This window comes from Mauremys reevesii, linkage group 13 (genome assembly GCF_016161935.1).
Source record: "Mauremys reevesii isolate NIE-2019 linkage group 13, ASM1616193v1, whole genome shotgun sequence".
In the NCBI taxonomy this organism is placed as follows: domain Eukaryota; kingdom Metazoa; phylum Chordata; order Testudines; family Geoemydidae; genus Mauremys; species Mauremys reevesii.
This window is the reverse complement of record NC_052635.1, coordinates 1,350,115-1,366,386: the sequence shown is the minus strand read 5'-3', so window position 1 is coordinate 1,366,386 and position 16,272 is coordinate 1,350,115. Positions and strand designations below refer to the sequence as shown.

The following is a 16,272-nucleotide window of genomic DNA, read 5'->3' as shown; positions in this document are numbered from 1 at the left end:
TAATGTGGATAAATGTAAAGTAATGCACATTGGAAAAAATAACCCCAACTATACATACAATATGATGGGGGCTAATTTAGCTACAACGAGTCAGGAAAAAGATCTTCGAGTCATCATGGATAGTTCTCTGAAGATGTCCATGCAGTGTGCAGAGGCGGTCAAAAAAGCAAACAGGATGTTAGGAATCATTAAAAAGGGGATAGAGAATAAGACTGAGAATATATTATTGCCCTTATTTAAATCCTTGGTACGCCCACATCTCGAATACTGTGTGCAGATGTGGTCTCCTCACCTCAAAAAAGATATTCTAGCACTAGAAAAGGTTCAGAAAAGGGCAACTAAAATGATTAGGGGTTTAGAGAGGGTCCCATACGAGGAAAGATTAAAGAGGCTAGGAATCTTCAGCTTGGAAAAGAGGAGACTAAGGGGGGATATGATAGAGGTATATAAAATCATGAGTGATGTTGAGAAAGTGGATAAGGAAAAGTTATTTACTTATTCCCATAATACAAGAACTAGGGGTCACCAAATGAAATTAATAGGCAGCAGGTTTAAAACAAATAAAAGGAAGTTCTGTGGAACTCCTTACCTGAGGAGGTTGTGAAGGCTAGGACTATAACAATGTTTAAAAGAGAACTGGATAAATTCATGGAGGTTAAGTCTGTTAATGGATATTAGCCAGGATGGGTAGGGAAGGGTGTCCCTAGCCTCTGTTCGTCAGAGGATGGAGATGGATGGCAGGAGAGAGATCACTTGATCATTGTCTGTTAGGTTCACTCCCTCTGGGGCACCTGGCATTGGCCACTGTCAGTAGACAGATACTGGGCTAGCTGGACCTTTGGTCTGACCCGGTACGGCCGTTCTTATGTTCTTATGTTAACCCCTATTTGCATATCCCCCTCCTTATAAGAGATTCAAACTCCTTCCCTTGGTGATGTGAATTATTTGCACTCTGGATCAGAGAACAGTCTTGGCTGTCGCACAGAACAGTGTGTACCTCATTTCACTTTTAGATAAGCAAAACATGAATACCTTTAAAAACAACTCTTCCCCCAACATGTATTTAAGGCCTGTTCATAGTCAAGTTAGGTATTTATCTAGCACAGGCACAGTCATCTAGCCAGGCAATGGCATCTTCAGTGGCGTCATGCAGTTTTTCTAACCGTTGCTGAACCTAGTCCGCAGAATTTAATCTACAATGTGCATCATCATCTGTGTTGCACTGCAGCTGCCCAAAGGGCTTTCACAAAAGGCCCAGTGATACTGGGTAGCTGCACAGAGACCTTGCCAGGTCCAGAACCTGTTCCAGAGAGACCATTGCTGATGGGGCAGGTCAAAACCAGGCAGGAAGATTGTGGGGTCGGCAACAAGGGACTGGTTGGGAACTGTGATGAATGGGGAGGAGGGTTACATCATTTTCTGGATGTTACAGACATTCAGTTAGCTAGAATCTTTCTCGGAAGTTGTTAACTCTTTAGACCTAACTTTTAATTGTCTTGCCTGTAAGGGTTAAAATCATAGAGTCCCAGACTCCCAGGAATGCTTACCGAAGCAGGAAGTGAGTTGACAGGAGGCCAGGAGAGCCAATCAAAACAAAGCATGTGATTTTGAATTGGAAGCAGCAGCCTTTTATTTTCCTGTTGTGTTCTGAGAGGCAAAGCTGCTGAAAGGACATGAAGTAAGCCAAGGGCCAGGCCTGGAGAATCCAGTGACATCCATGCCCAGGAAAGGACTAAATCTTGAACTACAGATATGTGAATAGAACAGGGAATATTTAGTCAGACACGATGAGGTTTATTTCTTTATTTTGGGTTTGCTGGATTCTCTGTGCTGAGCACATGTAACTTCCCCCTTGTATTGAACTTTTTCAAGCTGAATCTGAGGGAAGCAATTCTCTGTGTTTTCAAACCTTCTTTTTTTAGCTGCTCCATAACACCTAGCAAAAAAGCAATGTTTTGCCAGACCTGTTTTATTTTTGTTTACTAAAGATCACTCTTTTAAGAACATGATCTGATTCCTGTGTCCTAGAAGGTGGAGGTTCTGTGTGCACATGTCTAAGACCGCACAACCAGTTACTAAGAAGAATTAAGAAATTAAAGTTTCACATTCAGCTGATATCAACAGCTGTTTTTTTCCAAGCTCCCTCCACAGGGAGGGTTAAAAGAGCTTGAGGGTACCTCACAGGAAGGAATTCCCAAGTGCTACTTCTTGGGTTCTCAAAGAGGTTTTTGCATTTGGATGGTGGCAGTGATACCTGTCCAAGGCCAGGGAATCTGTTACCTTGGGGAGTTTTAAGGCAGCCTTTAGTGGCAAGTACTTTTAAGGTCTTTTGCTGGCCCCCACCTTCTGCACTCGAAGTGTCAGAGTCAGGAAACACCCTTGACAGGGATCTTAACAGATATCCATTCCTCTCGCCAGAGTGTTTGTACCCTAACACCCTGATGTGGCAGATGAGACCATAATGGGCAGCATGGTGGCAAACATGCAGCTAGCAGTTTAAAATAGGTCATTGTGCAGCAGCAGGCTTGGGTTGGCACATACTTTCTCCAGTAACTTGCCAAAGGCAACCTCTCATCTGATATGGGGAGGAGCAATATTACTCAGAACTAGAAGCCATGGGAGTGGTGTCAGACATAGGGTGCCAGAGTTGATGCAAATGGCAACATGTAACTGTGTATCCACCAGTTTTGTGGGTGATGATCGACTCCATACTGGTTGTGACGAAGCGGGACTGTTCTTACTGTGGTCTGTGAATGCTGTGTTGTGCCTCAGTGTCCCGTATGCAGTTCTTAAGTATCTAGCAAAGCAAAAGGCCAGTGCACCTAAATGCCTGACACTCTGTCTCCTAGCAACTGATGGCCTGGGCCCCTCCTCTGCAAAGGTGCCGGCTGAAGGTGTTGGAGACAAAGGGATCAGGTGACCTCCTGTCCCGGGAAAGGGGCTGAGCAGAGAGGAGGGGCTGGAGGGGGTTGGGGAGACTGGAGCTGGCTGGGGAAGGAAGGGAAGGACAGACAGGGCTCTGATCCCCCAATGGGGCTCCTGGGGCCCCAAGATGGACCTAACAGGGGGGATCCTGTTGTCTGTGCCTGCAAGACCTGTGTTGGACTGTGTTCCTGGCATCTAAATAAACCTTCTGTTTTACTGGCTGGCTGAGAGTCCTGGTGAATCACAGGAAGCCGGGGGATGCAGGTCCCTGACTCCCCCACACTCCGTTGACACTGGTGCACAGGACTCCTCCACTGAATACGAGGTGGCAAGAGCTGATGTCTGCAGGGTTGTGGCATGAGCACTCTATGATGAACCTGCCAGTTTGCTGAGAAGATTGTTGCGTGTCTTAACTTTAGCCGCTGTCTTCTTCAGTTGGGCATGGTAACTCAAAGTGCAGTCTAAGGTCCCAGACCGGTTCTACTTCATGCTTCACCGTCTGACCATTCAGAGAAACATTCAGTTCTCAGGTTGTGCTGCTGGCTTAATGAAGATGGAACAAACTGGAGACTGTTTTTATGATGCTTGGATGGAGATGCCAAGTCTTACATTAATCAGGTAACATTACCATGTCCCGGTTTAAGGTAGCATCAAGCTTGTGAAACATCAAGGCCTGAGTACCGCAACAGATGTTGTCTGCATAAATGAACTTTCATGATTCTGTTGTTGGCAGGTCATTGATGTAAAGGTTGAACAGGGTTGGAGAAAGCACAGAGCCCTGGGGTAACTCGCTGTTCTGTCATCTCCAAGCACTCTTCTCCCCCATATGGATTCTGAACTGCCTCTTGTGATGGAGTAGGGACTGTCTGTGTGGGGGATGGGAGAGCCGGGGAGGACTTTAGGTGAAGGACAATACCTGAGCCTGTACCCTTAGGTAGGCAGGGGGGAAAGGAGGTCAACACCTTTGCCTGGGAAGCTAGACAAAGCAGAGAGCTGGCTGGAGAGGGTTGGGTCAGTTTCGGTTTGGGACTGGGGGGTGCAGTTCAGGGAATCCCAAGCTGGGAACTAAGTTCCCTGCACCCCCCAGAAGGACCAGATTGAGGGGTCCTGGCTGTATCTCCAAGCTCTGCTGTAGCCTGCGTTCCTGTGTCCAATAAACCTTCTGTTTTACTGGCTGGCTGAGAGTCACTGTGGGTCCCAAAAAGAGGGGTGCAGGACCTGACTCCCCCACACTCTGTGACACCTATCATGGAGGAACAGTTCAACAACACCTGTGACCCAAGGTAGCAGGACCCGTGATACCATCATGAGCAGGCCAGTGTGCCATTCCATATCGTATGCTGCTGTTAGGTTGATGAAAACATCACCTGTTTTCAAGTTTCTCTGGAAGCCATTTTCAACAAATGTGGTCAGCATGAGTACTTGGTCGCATGTGCTACAGCCCTGGGTGAAAGACAGCATGGTCAGGGCTCAAATTTTTCTCCACACTGGGTAATATGTGCTGTAGGATCAAGCGCTCCAGTGACTTGAAGCAGGGCCGCCCAGAGAATTGACCTGGGGCGGCATTGGCCCGGTGGAGCTCTCCCGCGTGACCTGCGCGGGTGCCGTGTCCCCGCTCCCACTTCTGACTGCCGCTGCCATGCGCGGCGGAGTCAGCGCCGCCCCCGCCGCCCCGCCCTCCGCAGTCATGCCTGCGGCAGGTCCACTCCTCTTGCCCCCTCTGGGCGGCCCTGACTTGAAGCACACTGACAGTAAGATATGGGACAATAGCTTGATGCTTGACTTGGGTCCTTTCCAGGCTTTGGGAGGCCAGTGACTTTTGCGGTGCATCGTATTTTCAGTAGCCTGCCTTCACTGATGACCCTGGTGAAGAATTTCACCAGCCAAAGCTGTGCACAGGGGCCAAGATTTTTCAGGAATTCTGGAGATATGTTTTCATGGTCTGTAGCTGTTCCACACTTGATGCTCCTCAGTGTCTGTTCCAGCTCTGTTACAGTGAATGGTCCTGGGCAGCTTCTGATCTGGTGTATGTGTTTAAACATACAATATTCGTTCCTCATTTGTCTTCGCACCTGTTTCTCCAAAGGTGCTTTGGCCACTTTAAGTAGATGTCCGGCTCCTTGGATGGATGTCACTGAGGGTTAGCTGAGTGCAGGTGGCTGCTGCGCTGTTCTAAGATGTCAGAGCAGGCTCCAACACTTGCAGCTGGAGCAGGTAAAGCTCATCCTCTCAGTCATCTTCTCCCATCTGGCTCGGTTAGCAGTGTCCAATGATTCGATCAGATGGTCAGCTACATGTGGGTCCCCAGATGCCTCATACTGCTTGAGCACTTTCCTCATCGAGGCAGGGGATGTAGACCTGGCAGCAATTGCATGGGGTGGTTCTGCAGGCTGCTTTTTAAATAGCACCGCAGAAGCGACAGTAGGTCTCATGTACCAAGATATGCCAGGCTGGTACTGTCACTACACTCTCCTCCAGCACTTCCCTGTATTTTTCCCAGTTGGCCTTTTGGAAGTTCCACCAATTTTTGTTTTGAACTCTTGATAACTAGGAGCTGTAGCCCGATATGGATCAGCAATGGTCAGTGTTGGCTGTGTTGAAAATTATCCAAAACTTGGCATGTTACAGGCTGAGGATGGCCATGTATTGAACTGTCCCAGTACAAGTCAGGAGAGTAATCACAATCCCATCTAGAAGAACGGAACGTGTCTCATTGCTTAAGATCATGGATAAGGGCAAGATTGTTTTGAGATGCCCATTCTGCAACTTGTTCACCATCAGTGTCAGCTTCCTTATCTCCCCATTCTCTCTGATGGCTGTTGAGGTCTCTGAAGTAGACAGACGGCTGTAGCAGGCTTGGTAGGACCTGTTGTTTCCAGCTGACACTCGGAGGCTTGTAAACATTTGCCAGGAGGAAAATGCCAGTCTGGATGGTGTCACAGAATTTGGTGGATATTAGCTGAATGGCATCTGCACTGTCGCACCCAATGTATGTGGCTCGGCCATGCTTCGGGTGTGCCAAATGTCACAACAGGCCGAAGCCGTTGATACAGGAAAGCCCGGTTTCAGCAGTTGTCACATGTGTCTCTTGCAAGCAGCTGATGTCGGTCATATGTGGATGAGCAAGAATGGCAAGTAAATCATGCTTGGCAACTGACAAACCCTCAACATTGAGTTGTAGCACGGGTAGAGCTTGTCCGATGACATAAAAGGTTGCTGGGCTGCACTTGGGGTTGTCGGTGATGACAGTGTCGGGAATGGTTGAGCTGGTGCTCACAGAATTCATCTCATTGGCTGCATCATTAGCTCCCCTGACTGCGGTCAGGTACTGGTGGGGCGGCGCGACCCGGACGCTGATCCATTGCCCCCAAGGTGGGTGATGGTGGGACACTCGGTTCTGCAGCCCCCACCTTGTGCGCAGCGGGGCTGTGGAATAGCCGGCCACAGTGTCAGTGGCTCGTGGGAGGGTCACAAAATCCAACTGGGTTGAGACACTCTGTGTCGGGTGAAAATTCCCCCGGGGCTGAGTGAGGGCTGGAACTGAATTCTCCGCCCATGGCCCTTCCCAGCAATGTCCGGCTCCGCTGAAAAGTGCGGGGAGCAGAGGGAAATGTGTCGTGGGAAGTTCAGACGTGGATCGGCGCCCAAGTGCTGCTTTCTTTCCTCTCTGGAAAACTCCCATTCGTCTCAGTGAGGCTTCTGGTTTGAGGCGAGCTGGTAGCGCTCAGAGAAGGGTCTATGCTTTGAATTGCAGGGGGCTGCGTCCCCCTCTGGAGCTGTGCAGTGAAAACGTGACGGGAGAATGTTTTTCCGAACTCCGTTTGTTCTTTCTCACGATTGTGGCCAAGGCTGCTCTATTTGCGCTACTGCTGCCGCCAAGTGGCGCAGGGCGGGAAATGGGATTTCTTCCGCTCTGGTTTTGGTATTAGCACCACTCGGTTTCCTCTCACTGTGCGTCTGGCACAGTGATACCGGGCGGTGTCCTCGGGCTTCAGGCCGGTCATTTGCAGATACAGCAGGTTGTTGGGATTGTTCCTGGAGATGGTGAATCGCCCTTGAACAGCCGGGGAGTACCACTGGTTGGATGCATCTGGTCTAATCTCAGCCACCCACTCCAGCCCCTTCCCGGGAGCCTGGCGGAACCATTCCATGTAGTAGCTGTTGAAGGTGAAGCCGGAGGCTTTGCAGGAGAGGCGGAGAGAGTCTCCGGGCTTTTTCACATCCCCTCCCGACTCCACCAGCTGCACTTGGGACCGGACACCTGGGAATAAAGACAGGTTACAAATATTGGCAGAAAACCAACAATAATATAATATTCGTTTAGCTCTGCCACTGATTCAACGGAAAAAATACCTTCCAGAGTCTCCATAGTGAACATTAAAAGGAGCAAAAATAGCATTTTCGCTGGTGTTGGAGAGGAAAGTTCTCAGGGCGAATGTCTGGTAACCGCACGGACACAGGGGGCTGGGGATTGTGTTCCCGGGTGCAGCCTGGACAGATTTAACAGGAAACTGTCACCGTAATTTACATATTCCCCCTTTATAAGCGGTACAAACATCAGAATGATTATAAGGAAGGGCTGAGAGGGGAATTTGTGTGTCTGCGTGTCTGCGCAGCGCCTAACAAAGAGCCTGGGGTCTTGGGTAGACTTGTCCCGCAGAGAGGGGTTACGAGTTACCGGGCTTGACTCGCACTTCATTAGAACATGTGGCGCATACTGCTAACCCCACTGACTGAACATTGCAGCCTATGGGACTCCCCCGGCTTTTTCACTGCTGTCCCCGACTGGGTCAGAACCACCTGCGAGCGGGCCCCTGGGGGGAAATGAAGAAAGGGAGATTGCACGTTAAATTCATAATATTAGAGAAATAACGTGTAATGGGTGGAAGGAGCGAACCCAAACCCAACTCACAGGAGAGCGCGGCCAGTGCAAGGAGTAGCTGCACCAGGGGCAACGCAGCCATGGAGCGGTTCGGGAGCGATGAACCGATGGGTCTGGTCCGAACCGGAGTCCCCGAGACAGATCCGGGACTTTGTGAGCGGGGAAAGTCTGAGGGTTGTGTTTTTTTTTTAAATCGGACGAGCGAGGTCTCCGCTTTCCATACCGCTGGCAGGAGGGTCTGCCACAGGGTAAATACGGGATCCACCTGTGAGAGAGCTCAAGAGAGCCGTTGCCCTGGGGCGAAGGGGGAGCGTGTGTTACGGTATAGAGGGGAGGAGGGAGGTGTTGGTACTTCGTGTCTCTGTGAGGTGACAGTGGCTCCGGGTAGCAGGGGTTAGGTATACAGGGGAGGGGGAGCAGGCGCCGGTGTTGGGGTCTCTAAGGGGTGAGCTGACGTGGGTGGCAGTGGGGTTCGGCACAGATGAGAGTGGAGCAGGCCGGGCTGTGGGTATTTCTCTAGGATGAGATGGGTTGTGAGGGTGGGTACAGAACGGAGGGGAACAAGCTCTGCTGTTGGATCGCTATGGGTGTGGGTGCAGTGGGGTAGATTTAGGAGGGATGGGTGCCACTCATGCTGCGGGAGTCTTTATGGCTGAGAATGAAAGCACTTTATATGGCAGCGAACTGACATAATATTGTAACCCAGAGTCCCTCACTGCAGCTACTAGCTCATAGTCGGAGTGGGCTTGGAGGCCAGGTCTCTCCCCCTACAAACACTCCAGAGCATCCTTCTCTGCACGCTGCGTTAGGACACGAGTACGTGTCTTTGTGCCTCTATGTATGGGGCGGGGGGGGGGGGAGTGAGAGAGCGCGCAGTTAGATCAGTGGTTTGCTGAGACCAGCGCCTGTTATGCTGACATATTACCCAGTTTTCTTGTGGCATTTCATCTGTTGTCTCGTTTTCCACTTAGTTAATAAAGTCTTTGGGGGGCAGAGATCCAATATTAACTGGAATCTTAATTGCTTTGTAACATTTTAAAACTTCCAGCCTCCAGCCTTTAATTATTTCCAGAAGAACAGACACTATTGTGAAGGGGTTATTATCTATTTCTAAATGTAGAGATCGCGCCTCTTCTTAGAAAAACTCGTTTTTTCACAGGAACCTAAGACATTTAGGCATCCAGAACCCATTGGATAAATAGCACCCATGTGTTTATTAGAGTTTTTAACTGTTTGAATAAAAGGTCCAGATCATCAGCTGGCATAAATAGGGGGTCTCTGCTGTATTGAATCTAGTGAGTCTGTGATAATTTATTCCAGCAGCGGTGCTGCTCTCACCATGTATGTATGTATGTCTTAAGATCACAACAACCAAAGCTGTGTGAAATCAGAGGAAAGCTTTCTCATTGGATCAGCCCCGCCACCCCTTTCTGTTCTCTGAGGTGACAGCCCCTGTCCAATGTATCGGAGATAGGAATGATCAGGAGAAAATCGAATGTTCCCCGTCTACCAGGGGAGAGTGTTTCTTATAACAGGAATCCCAGCTGAGCAGGGGTTCTGGGGGACTCCGATGGTCTCTGCACTGCAGACCCCAGTGCGGCTATGTGCAACAAGGGGTGACATTGCCAGGGAACTACAGCAGTAACCGCCCCCCGCCTCTGTTCGTTTTGAACGCTGAGATCCGCTTTCCTGCCTATTTCACAGGCTGTATGATTCGTTTAACTGCTGCCCCCACGCGGCGCACGGGAGAAGGGACAATCCGCAGCCTCGGTTGTGTTAGCAACAATAGGTCTCATTCCACTGTGCCTCTAGCGCAGTAATACCGGGCGGTGTCCTCGAGTTTCAGGCCGGTCATTTGCAGATACAGCAGGTTGTTGGAATTGTCCCTGGAGATGGTGAATCGCCCTTTCACTTCATCTGAGTAAAAACTTTTGCTTCCATCAGTGTAAATGAGCGATACCCACTCCAGCCCTTTCCCGGGAGCCTGCCGGACCCAGTGCATCTGGTAGCTGCTGAAGGTGAAGCCGGAGGCTTTGCAGGAGAGGCGGAGAGAGTCTCCGGGCTTTTTCACATCCCCTCCGGACTCCACCAGCTGCACCTGGGACCGGACACCTGCAAATAAAGATACACTTAGAAATCGCAAGAAGAGCTTTAACAGATCTTCTGCCTCCGAAATGTGTTTACAAGGAGAAAATACCTTCCAAAGCTGCTACAAGGAAACCTAAATGGAGCCAAAATCTCATTCTCCCTGGCCTTGGAGGGGAAAGTTCTTAGGGAGGTTGGCTGGTAACTGGACGGAACCAGGGGGCTGCGGGTTGTGTTTCTGGGTACAGCCTGGGGAGAGAGAGAGAGAGAGAGACAGACACAGACAGACAGATTTAAACAGGAAACTGAGACCCATATTTGCATATCCCGCTCCTTTATAAGAAGCACAAACTCCTTCCGTGAGTGAGCTCAATTTCTGAGTCTGGGGGTTCAAGAGAAGGATCAAACCCAGTCATTAAAGAACTAAGGCTCTTGGAAGAGGTTTGACTCCCCGGAGGATTTGGTAGGCTCTCAGCTTTGGTATTGCCCCAGCTGAGTTCGAAAGGCTTGGCTGCAGGACCGGATTCACCATTAACCACACCAGCGGTGGCATGGCCCCCAACGACTGGGGTCCCCCAAAAGGAGGCAGCGCACCAGGGCTCGGGCAGGCAGGCTGCCTGTGTACTGCAGCCGGGGGCCCCACACAGGTCCCCAAAGTCCCTGCAAATTACTGGCGGGGTTAAGGTGGCTCTGTGCACTGATTCCACCCCCGGCAGCGCAGGGAGACCCACTGCTCCCTTCCCCCAAAAGGGGCACACAGAGACGTGCCAGTAGGCGTGTGGCAGGGCTAAGGCGGCGCCCTGCCTACACTGCCTCCCTCCCTCCATGCCATGCTGCTCTCCGAAGTGGCAGGCATGTCCCTGCAGCCCCTGGTGTTGGTGGTGGTGGTGGTGTCTTCACACCTTTCCCCTGCCCTGAATGCTGACTCCACCACAGCTCCCATTGTCTGGGAACTGAGGCCAATGGGAGCGGTGCCTGATAGCAGCAGTGCATGGAGATCTCCTGGCCCACTGCCAAGGATCCACTGACAGAGGAATATGCCACCTAAGGTAAGTGCCACCCCCCTGACCCCGTCCCACACCTCAAGCCCCAGCCCCAGCACAGAGCCCACATCCTGCACCCAAACTCCCTCCCAGATCCCTACCCCCACACTCACTCCTGCACCCCAAGCCCCTGCCCCAATCAAGGTACATCTCTTTATTTTCATTTACTTCCTATTACTTATAATATAGGAGGAGGATGAAGGAAAAAAATTAAACACAGGGGAGGTTAGAGAGAATGTTCTTTTTCTTGGCTGAGTCTCCAGTGGGGGCTCTGAAAACATAGCTGCATACGGGGCCCCACTAACTAAATGCAGCACTGGACGGTCTCCGTGCATTTTGGACACTGCCACCCCCTCAAGCACTTTGCTCTGGTATTAAGCTGGGAGGAGAACCGAGGTGCCACCAAACTGGATTTGCGCTCTGAGCCACTGGAGAATCTGTGCAGCAGGAACAGGGGTTGCTTCCTCGGCAGCTTCTGGTACCAGTCCAGGGCATAGCTGGTGCAGGAGGTGCTGTATTGACACCTGATCTCCACCCGCTGCCCTTCCGGGGCTGACAGGGAAGCTGGGATCTGGGTCAGCGAGTTCCCCGCCACCGAACCTAGAAGGGGGAGACTTTGTCCCATAGACAGGCCCCAGCCCCTCCGCCCAGAGCTCACATGAGAACAGCGGCAGCGCACAGAGACACAGGCCTAGTCTACACGTTTATCTCGAATTTAGCAGCGTTAAACCAAATTAACCCTGCACCCGTCCACACAACAAAGCCCTTTACTTGGATATATCGATATCTGTACTCCTCCCCGATGAGGGGAGTAGTGCTGAAATCAGTATTGCCATCTCGGATTAGGGTTAGTGTGGCCACAATTCGATGGTATTGGTCTCTGGGAGCTGTCCCACAGTGCACCATTGTGACTTGTCTGCAGGGCTGCCCAGGGGATCCGGGACCCCTGTAGCGAGTGAAGGACCACACTTCAGGGTCCCCAAAAAACTCTCATGGGGGGCCTTGTGGGGCCTGGGGCCTGGGGCAAATTGCCCCACTTGTCCCCCCACCCGGGCAGCCCTGCTGCTCTGGACAGCAATCTGAACTCGGATGCACTGGCCAGGTAGACAGGAAAAGCCCCGCAAGCTTTTGAATTTTATTTCCTGTTTGCCCAGCGTGGAGAGCTGATCAGCACAAGTGACCATGCAGTCTGAGAGGTACTGGAGGTACTGGATCTGATTGCTGTATGGAGAGAGGATTCTGTGCTAGCAGAACTACATTCCAAAAGATGAAATGCCAAAACATTTGAAAAAATCTCAAAGGGCATGATGGAGAGAGGCCACACCATGGACTCAGTACAGTGCTGTGTGAAAGTTAAGGAGCTCAGACAAGCCTACCAGAAAACCAAAGAAGCAAACGGAAGGTCTGGGGCAGAGCCACAGACATGCCGCTTCTACACTGAGCTATATGCAATTCTAGGGGGCTGCGCCACCACTGCCCCACCCCTGACCATGGATTCCAAGGAGGGGGTAATCTCAGCCATGGCTGAGGATTCTGTGGATGGGGAATATGAGGAGGAGGACGATGAGTTTGCAGAGAGCTCACAGCACTCTGTTCTCCCCAACAGCCAGGATCTTTTTCTTAGCCTGAATGACGTACCCTCCCAACCCTCCCAAGGCAGTATCTCAGACCATGAAGCCATGGAAGGGACATTTGGTGAGTATACCTTTGTAAATATAAAACATGGTTTAAAAGCAAGCATTTTTTAATGATTAATTTGCCCTGAGGACTTGGATGCATTCACGGCCAGTACAGTTACTGGAAAAGTCTGTTAAGTTGTTTGTGGATGGAGCAGAAATCCTCCAGGGACATCTCCATGAAGCTCTCCTGGAGGTACTCCAAAAGTCTTTGCAGAAGGTTTATGGGCAGTGCAGCCTTATTCTGTCCTCCATGGGAGGATGCTTGACCACACCATGCTAGAAGCAAGTAATCTGGTATCATTGCATGACAAAGCCTGGCAGCGGATTGTCCCAGTGTTCGCTGGCATTCAAGCAACATCTGTTCTTTATCTCGCTCTGTTAGCCTCAGGAAAGTGATATTGTTCATGGTAACCTGGTTGAAATATAGAATTTAATTAAGGGGACAGAGGTGGCCGTTCCTACTTGCCTGTGGCTGAAAAGAAATCCTTCCCTGCAGTTAGTCAAGCCGCGGGGTGGGGGGAATTGGTGCTGAGCTTTTCACGTTTGACTAACAGGGATCTTCCCTGATACCAGCCACGCAGTTGGGGAAGGGATAATCCCAGAGAATTGGATTGGGCGGGGTTAGTTTGGTTTATGCTGCTGCACATTATCAGGAAAACCACAGCACTCAACGGGCTTTGCTTGGTATGTGGGAAAGGAGGGCACTGGTTTTATGAAGGCTGCAGAAGCTGAAAGACAATGGCTTACCATGGCTGCATGCAAGACGAATTATGCTGCCCGGACCTGCGTCTGTGATCTCTAACACTAGAGCCGCAGGCACTCAATATTAAGATGCAAAATGCAACCTTTTACTGAAATCACATGTGCTATGTAATGTGAATACTGTTGCTCACCATGAAAGAGTATAAGCATTTGTTCTATAACATGTATCTTTTAAAATACTTCTCTCCCTTTTTTTCCCTCCCTCCAGCAGCTGCAAATTTTTCAAGCCTTCCTCCTCCATCCCAAAGGCTATCTCAGATAAGGCAGCTGAAAAAAAGGATGTGAGACAAAATGTTCTCTGAAATCATGGAATCGACCTGTGGATGCTCAAATCTGGGTCACGGAGTTCCCAGCCACGGGACCTGGCAGGAGAGCAATGGAGGCACAGTAAGACCCGTGAGTTAGAAAACCACATTCTTATTGCCAGTAAAGTGAAACCACTTACTGATGAGAAAGAGGCAGGTGGCGATCCACATCTCGTCTCTACCGCTGTCACACACAGGCCTGATCTACACTACGAGTTTATCTCAAATTTAGCAGCGTGAAATCAAATTAACCCTGCACCCATCCACACAATGAAGCCCTTTACTTTGATATAAACATCTCTTAAAAATGATTTCTGTACTCCTCCCCGACTAGGGGAGTAGCGCTGAAATCCAACACTGCCATTTCACATTAGGGTTAGTGTGGCCTTTGGGATCTATCCCACAGTGCACCATTGTGACCACTCTGGACAGAAATCTGAACTCAGATGCACTGGCCAGATAGACAGGAAAAGCCCCGTGAACTTTTGAATTTTATTTCCTGTTTGCCCAGCATGGAGCGCTGATCAGCAGAGGTGACCATGCAGTCCCAGAATCAAAAAAGAGCTGCAGCATGGACTGTATGGAAGATACTGGATCTGATCTCTGTATGGGGAGATGAATCTGTTCCATCAGAACTCCATTCCAAAAGACCAAATGCCAAAACATTTGAAAAAATCTCCAAGGCCATGATGGACAGAGGCCACAACAGGGACTCAACACAGTGCTGCGTGAAACTTAAGGAGCTGAGACAAGCGTACCAGAAAGCCAAAGCCATTCTTCGGATGACTGCTTGCATCCGAAGAAGTGGGTATTCACCCACGAAAGCTCATGCTGCAAAACGTCTTTTAGTCTATAAGGTGCCACAGGATTCTTTGCTGCTTCTACAGAAAGCCAAAGAATCAAATGGACGCTCACGGAGGGAGGGGTGACTGACAACTGCAGCTATCCCACAGTTCCCGCACTCTTCAAAAAAACATTCGAATTCTTGTCCGAGCTCCCAAAGCCTGAAGGGTCAAAAACATTGCTGCGGGTGGTTCAGTTTTATGTCGTCAGCCCACTCCTGATGCCTTTTTTCAATAGCACTGTATGTCTACTGGATGCTGCTGGCAGATGCGGTGCTGCAGCGCTACACAGTAGCATCCCCTTGCCTTGCCTTGCCTTGCCTTGCCTTGCAGATGGCAGACAGTACAGTATGACTGATATCTATCATTGTCATCCCGAGGGGTCCTCCTGGCTGGCCTCGGTGAAGTCGGCCGGGGGCACATGGGCAAAAATGGGAATAACTCCAGATCATTCTCTTCTTTAACTTTTGTCTAATGGAGTTTCAGTCCTGCCTGGAATATCATGCCAGTTGGAGGCTTCTGTCTCAGGCTGCTCTCCCAGTCAGCAGCACCGTGCGATCACGCCTACCCCTTGCTACCTGGGATCACTATCAGATACTTTGACCTCTATATTTTGCTTCAAATAAAAAAATTAAGTTGCCATTTAGAACATACATATCCTGGGACATTTTGTATTTTACCAGCGTCAACCAAAGGCCCACACACAAATGGAGATTCAGTCCTGCCTGTGCTTCTATCCTAGTGCTTGTCACAGATTCCCATTTTCAGCTATAGGCTGAGCAAGTGCAGAATGGTGGTTCACTCTACTTCCCTGTAAGCCAACCGCCCTCCCCTCCCGCCTTTGATCTCTGCTTGCAGAAGCAATAAAGTCAGTGCTGTTTCTTATTCATGCATTATTTATTACTTCATCACACAAATGGGGGGATAACTGCCATGGTAGCCCAGAAGGGGTGGGGGAGGAGGGAAGCAAGTGGTGGGGTTGTTGCAGGGGCACCCCCTAGAATAGCATGCAGCTCATCATTTCTGCAGGATGTCTGGGGCTCTGACCCGGAGTGGCTGTTTGCCTCTCTGGTTCTTTGGTAGGCTTGCCTGATATTCTAGGTGGGACTGACTCTCCATTAGACAAAACTGAAAGAAAAGAATGACCTAGGGAGTCATTCCCATTTTGTCCAGGCGCTCCCGACCGACCTCGCCGAGGCCAGCCAGGAGCACCCATGACAGCAGCAGATGGTACAGTGTGACTGGTAACCGTCATTGTCAACTTGCAAAGCAGCAGATGGTACAGTAGGGCTGGTAACCGTCTTTGCTACCTTGCAAAGGCAAGGGGATGCTGCTGTGTAGCGCTGCAGTACCGCATCTGTCAGCAGCATCCAGTAGACATACGGTGACAGTGAAAACAGGCTCAATGGGCTCCATGGCTGCCGTGCTATGGCATCTGCCGGGGCAATCCAGGGAAGAGGTCGAAAACTCTCCATGGAGAGTGTCCACCTTGGACAGCTCCTTCCGTCTAACTGGTCTCCGAAAATGGACTATGGGTGAATAGCAGCACCTTGTGGCCATTTCTTTGAATTACAAAATGAGGCTTAAATTCCCTCTCTGCGCAGGACAAGCGCTATCTATCTATCTATCTATCTATCTATCTATCCCCATCCACCCCCGTCTATACTATACTATACTACAAACCCGCGGATCTCAAATTGCTTTTAATTAATTACTCTCCGTTGAAAGATCCCAACCTAGGCTTGGTAT

General features: G+C 50.2%; 1 gene segment (V, D, J or C); it reads right to left on the bottom strand.

The window, feature by feature from the left end:
- Positions 1-6,788: 6,788 nt before the first annotated feature.
- LOC120380723 lies at positions 6,789-7,367 on the bottom strand. The segment is given in 2 exon segments: positions 6,789-7,186; positions 7,279-7,367. Coding segments are annotated over 2 exon segments (444 nt in total).
- Positions 7,368-16,272: the final 8,905 nt, after the last annotated feature.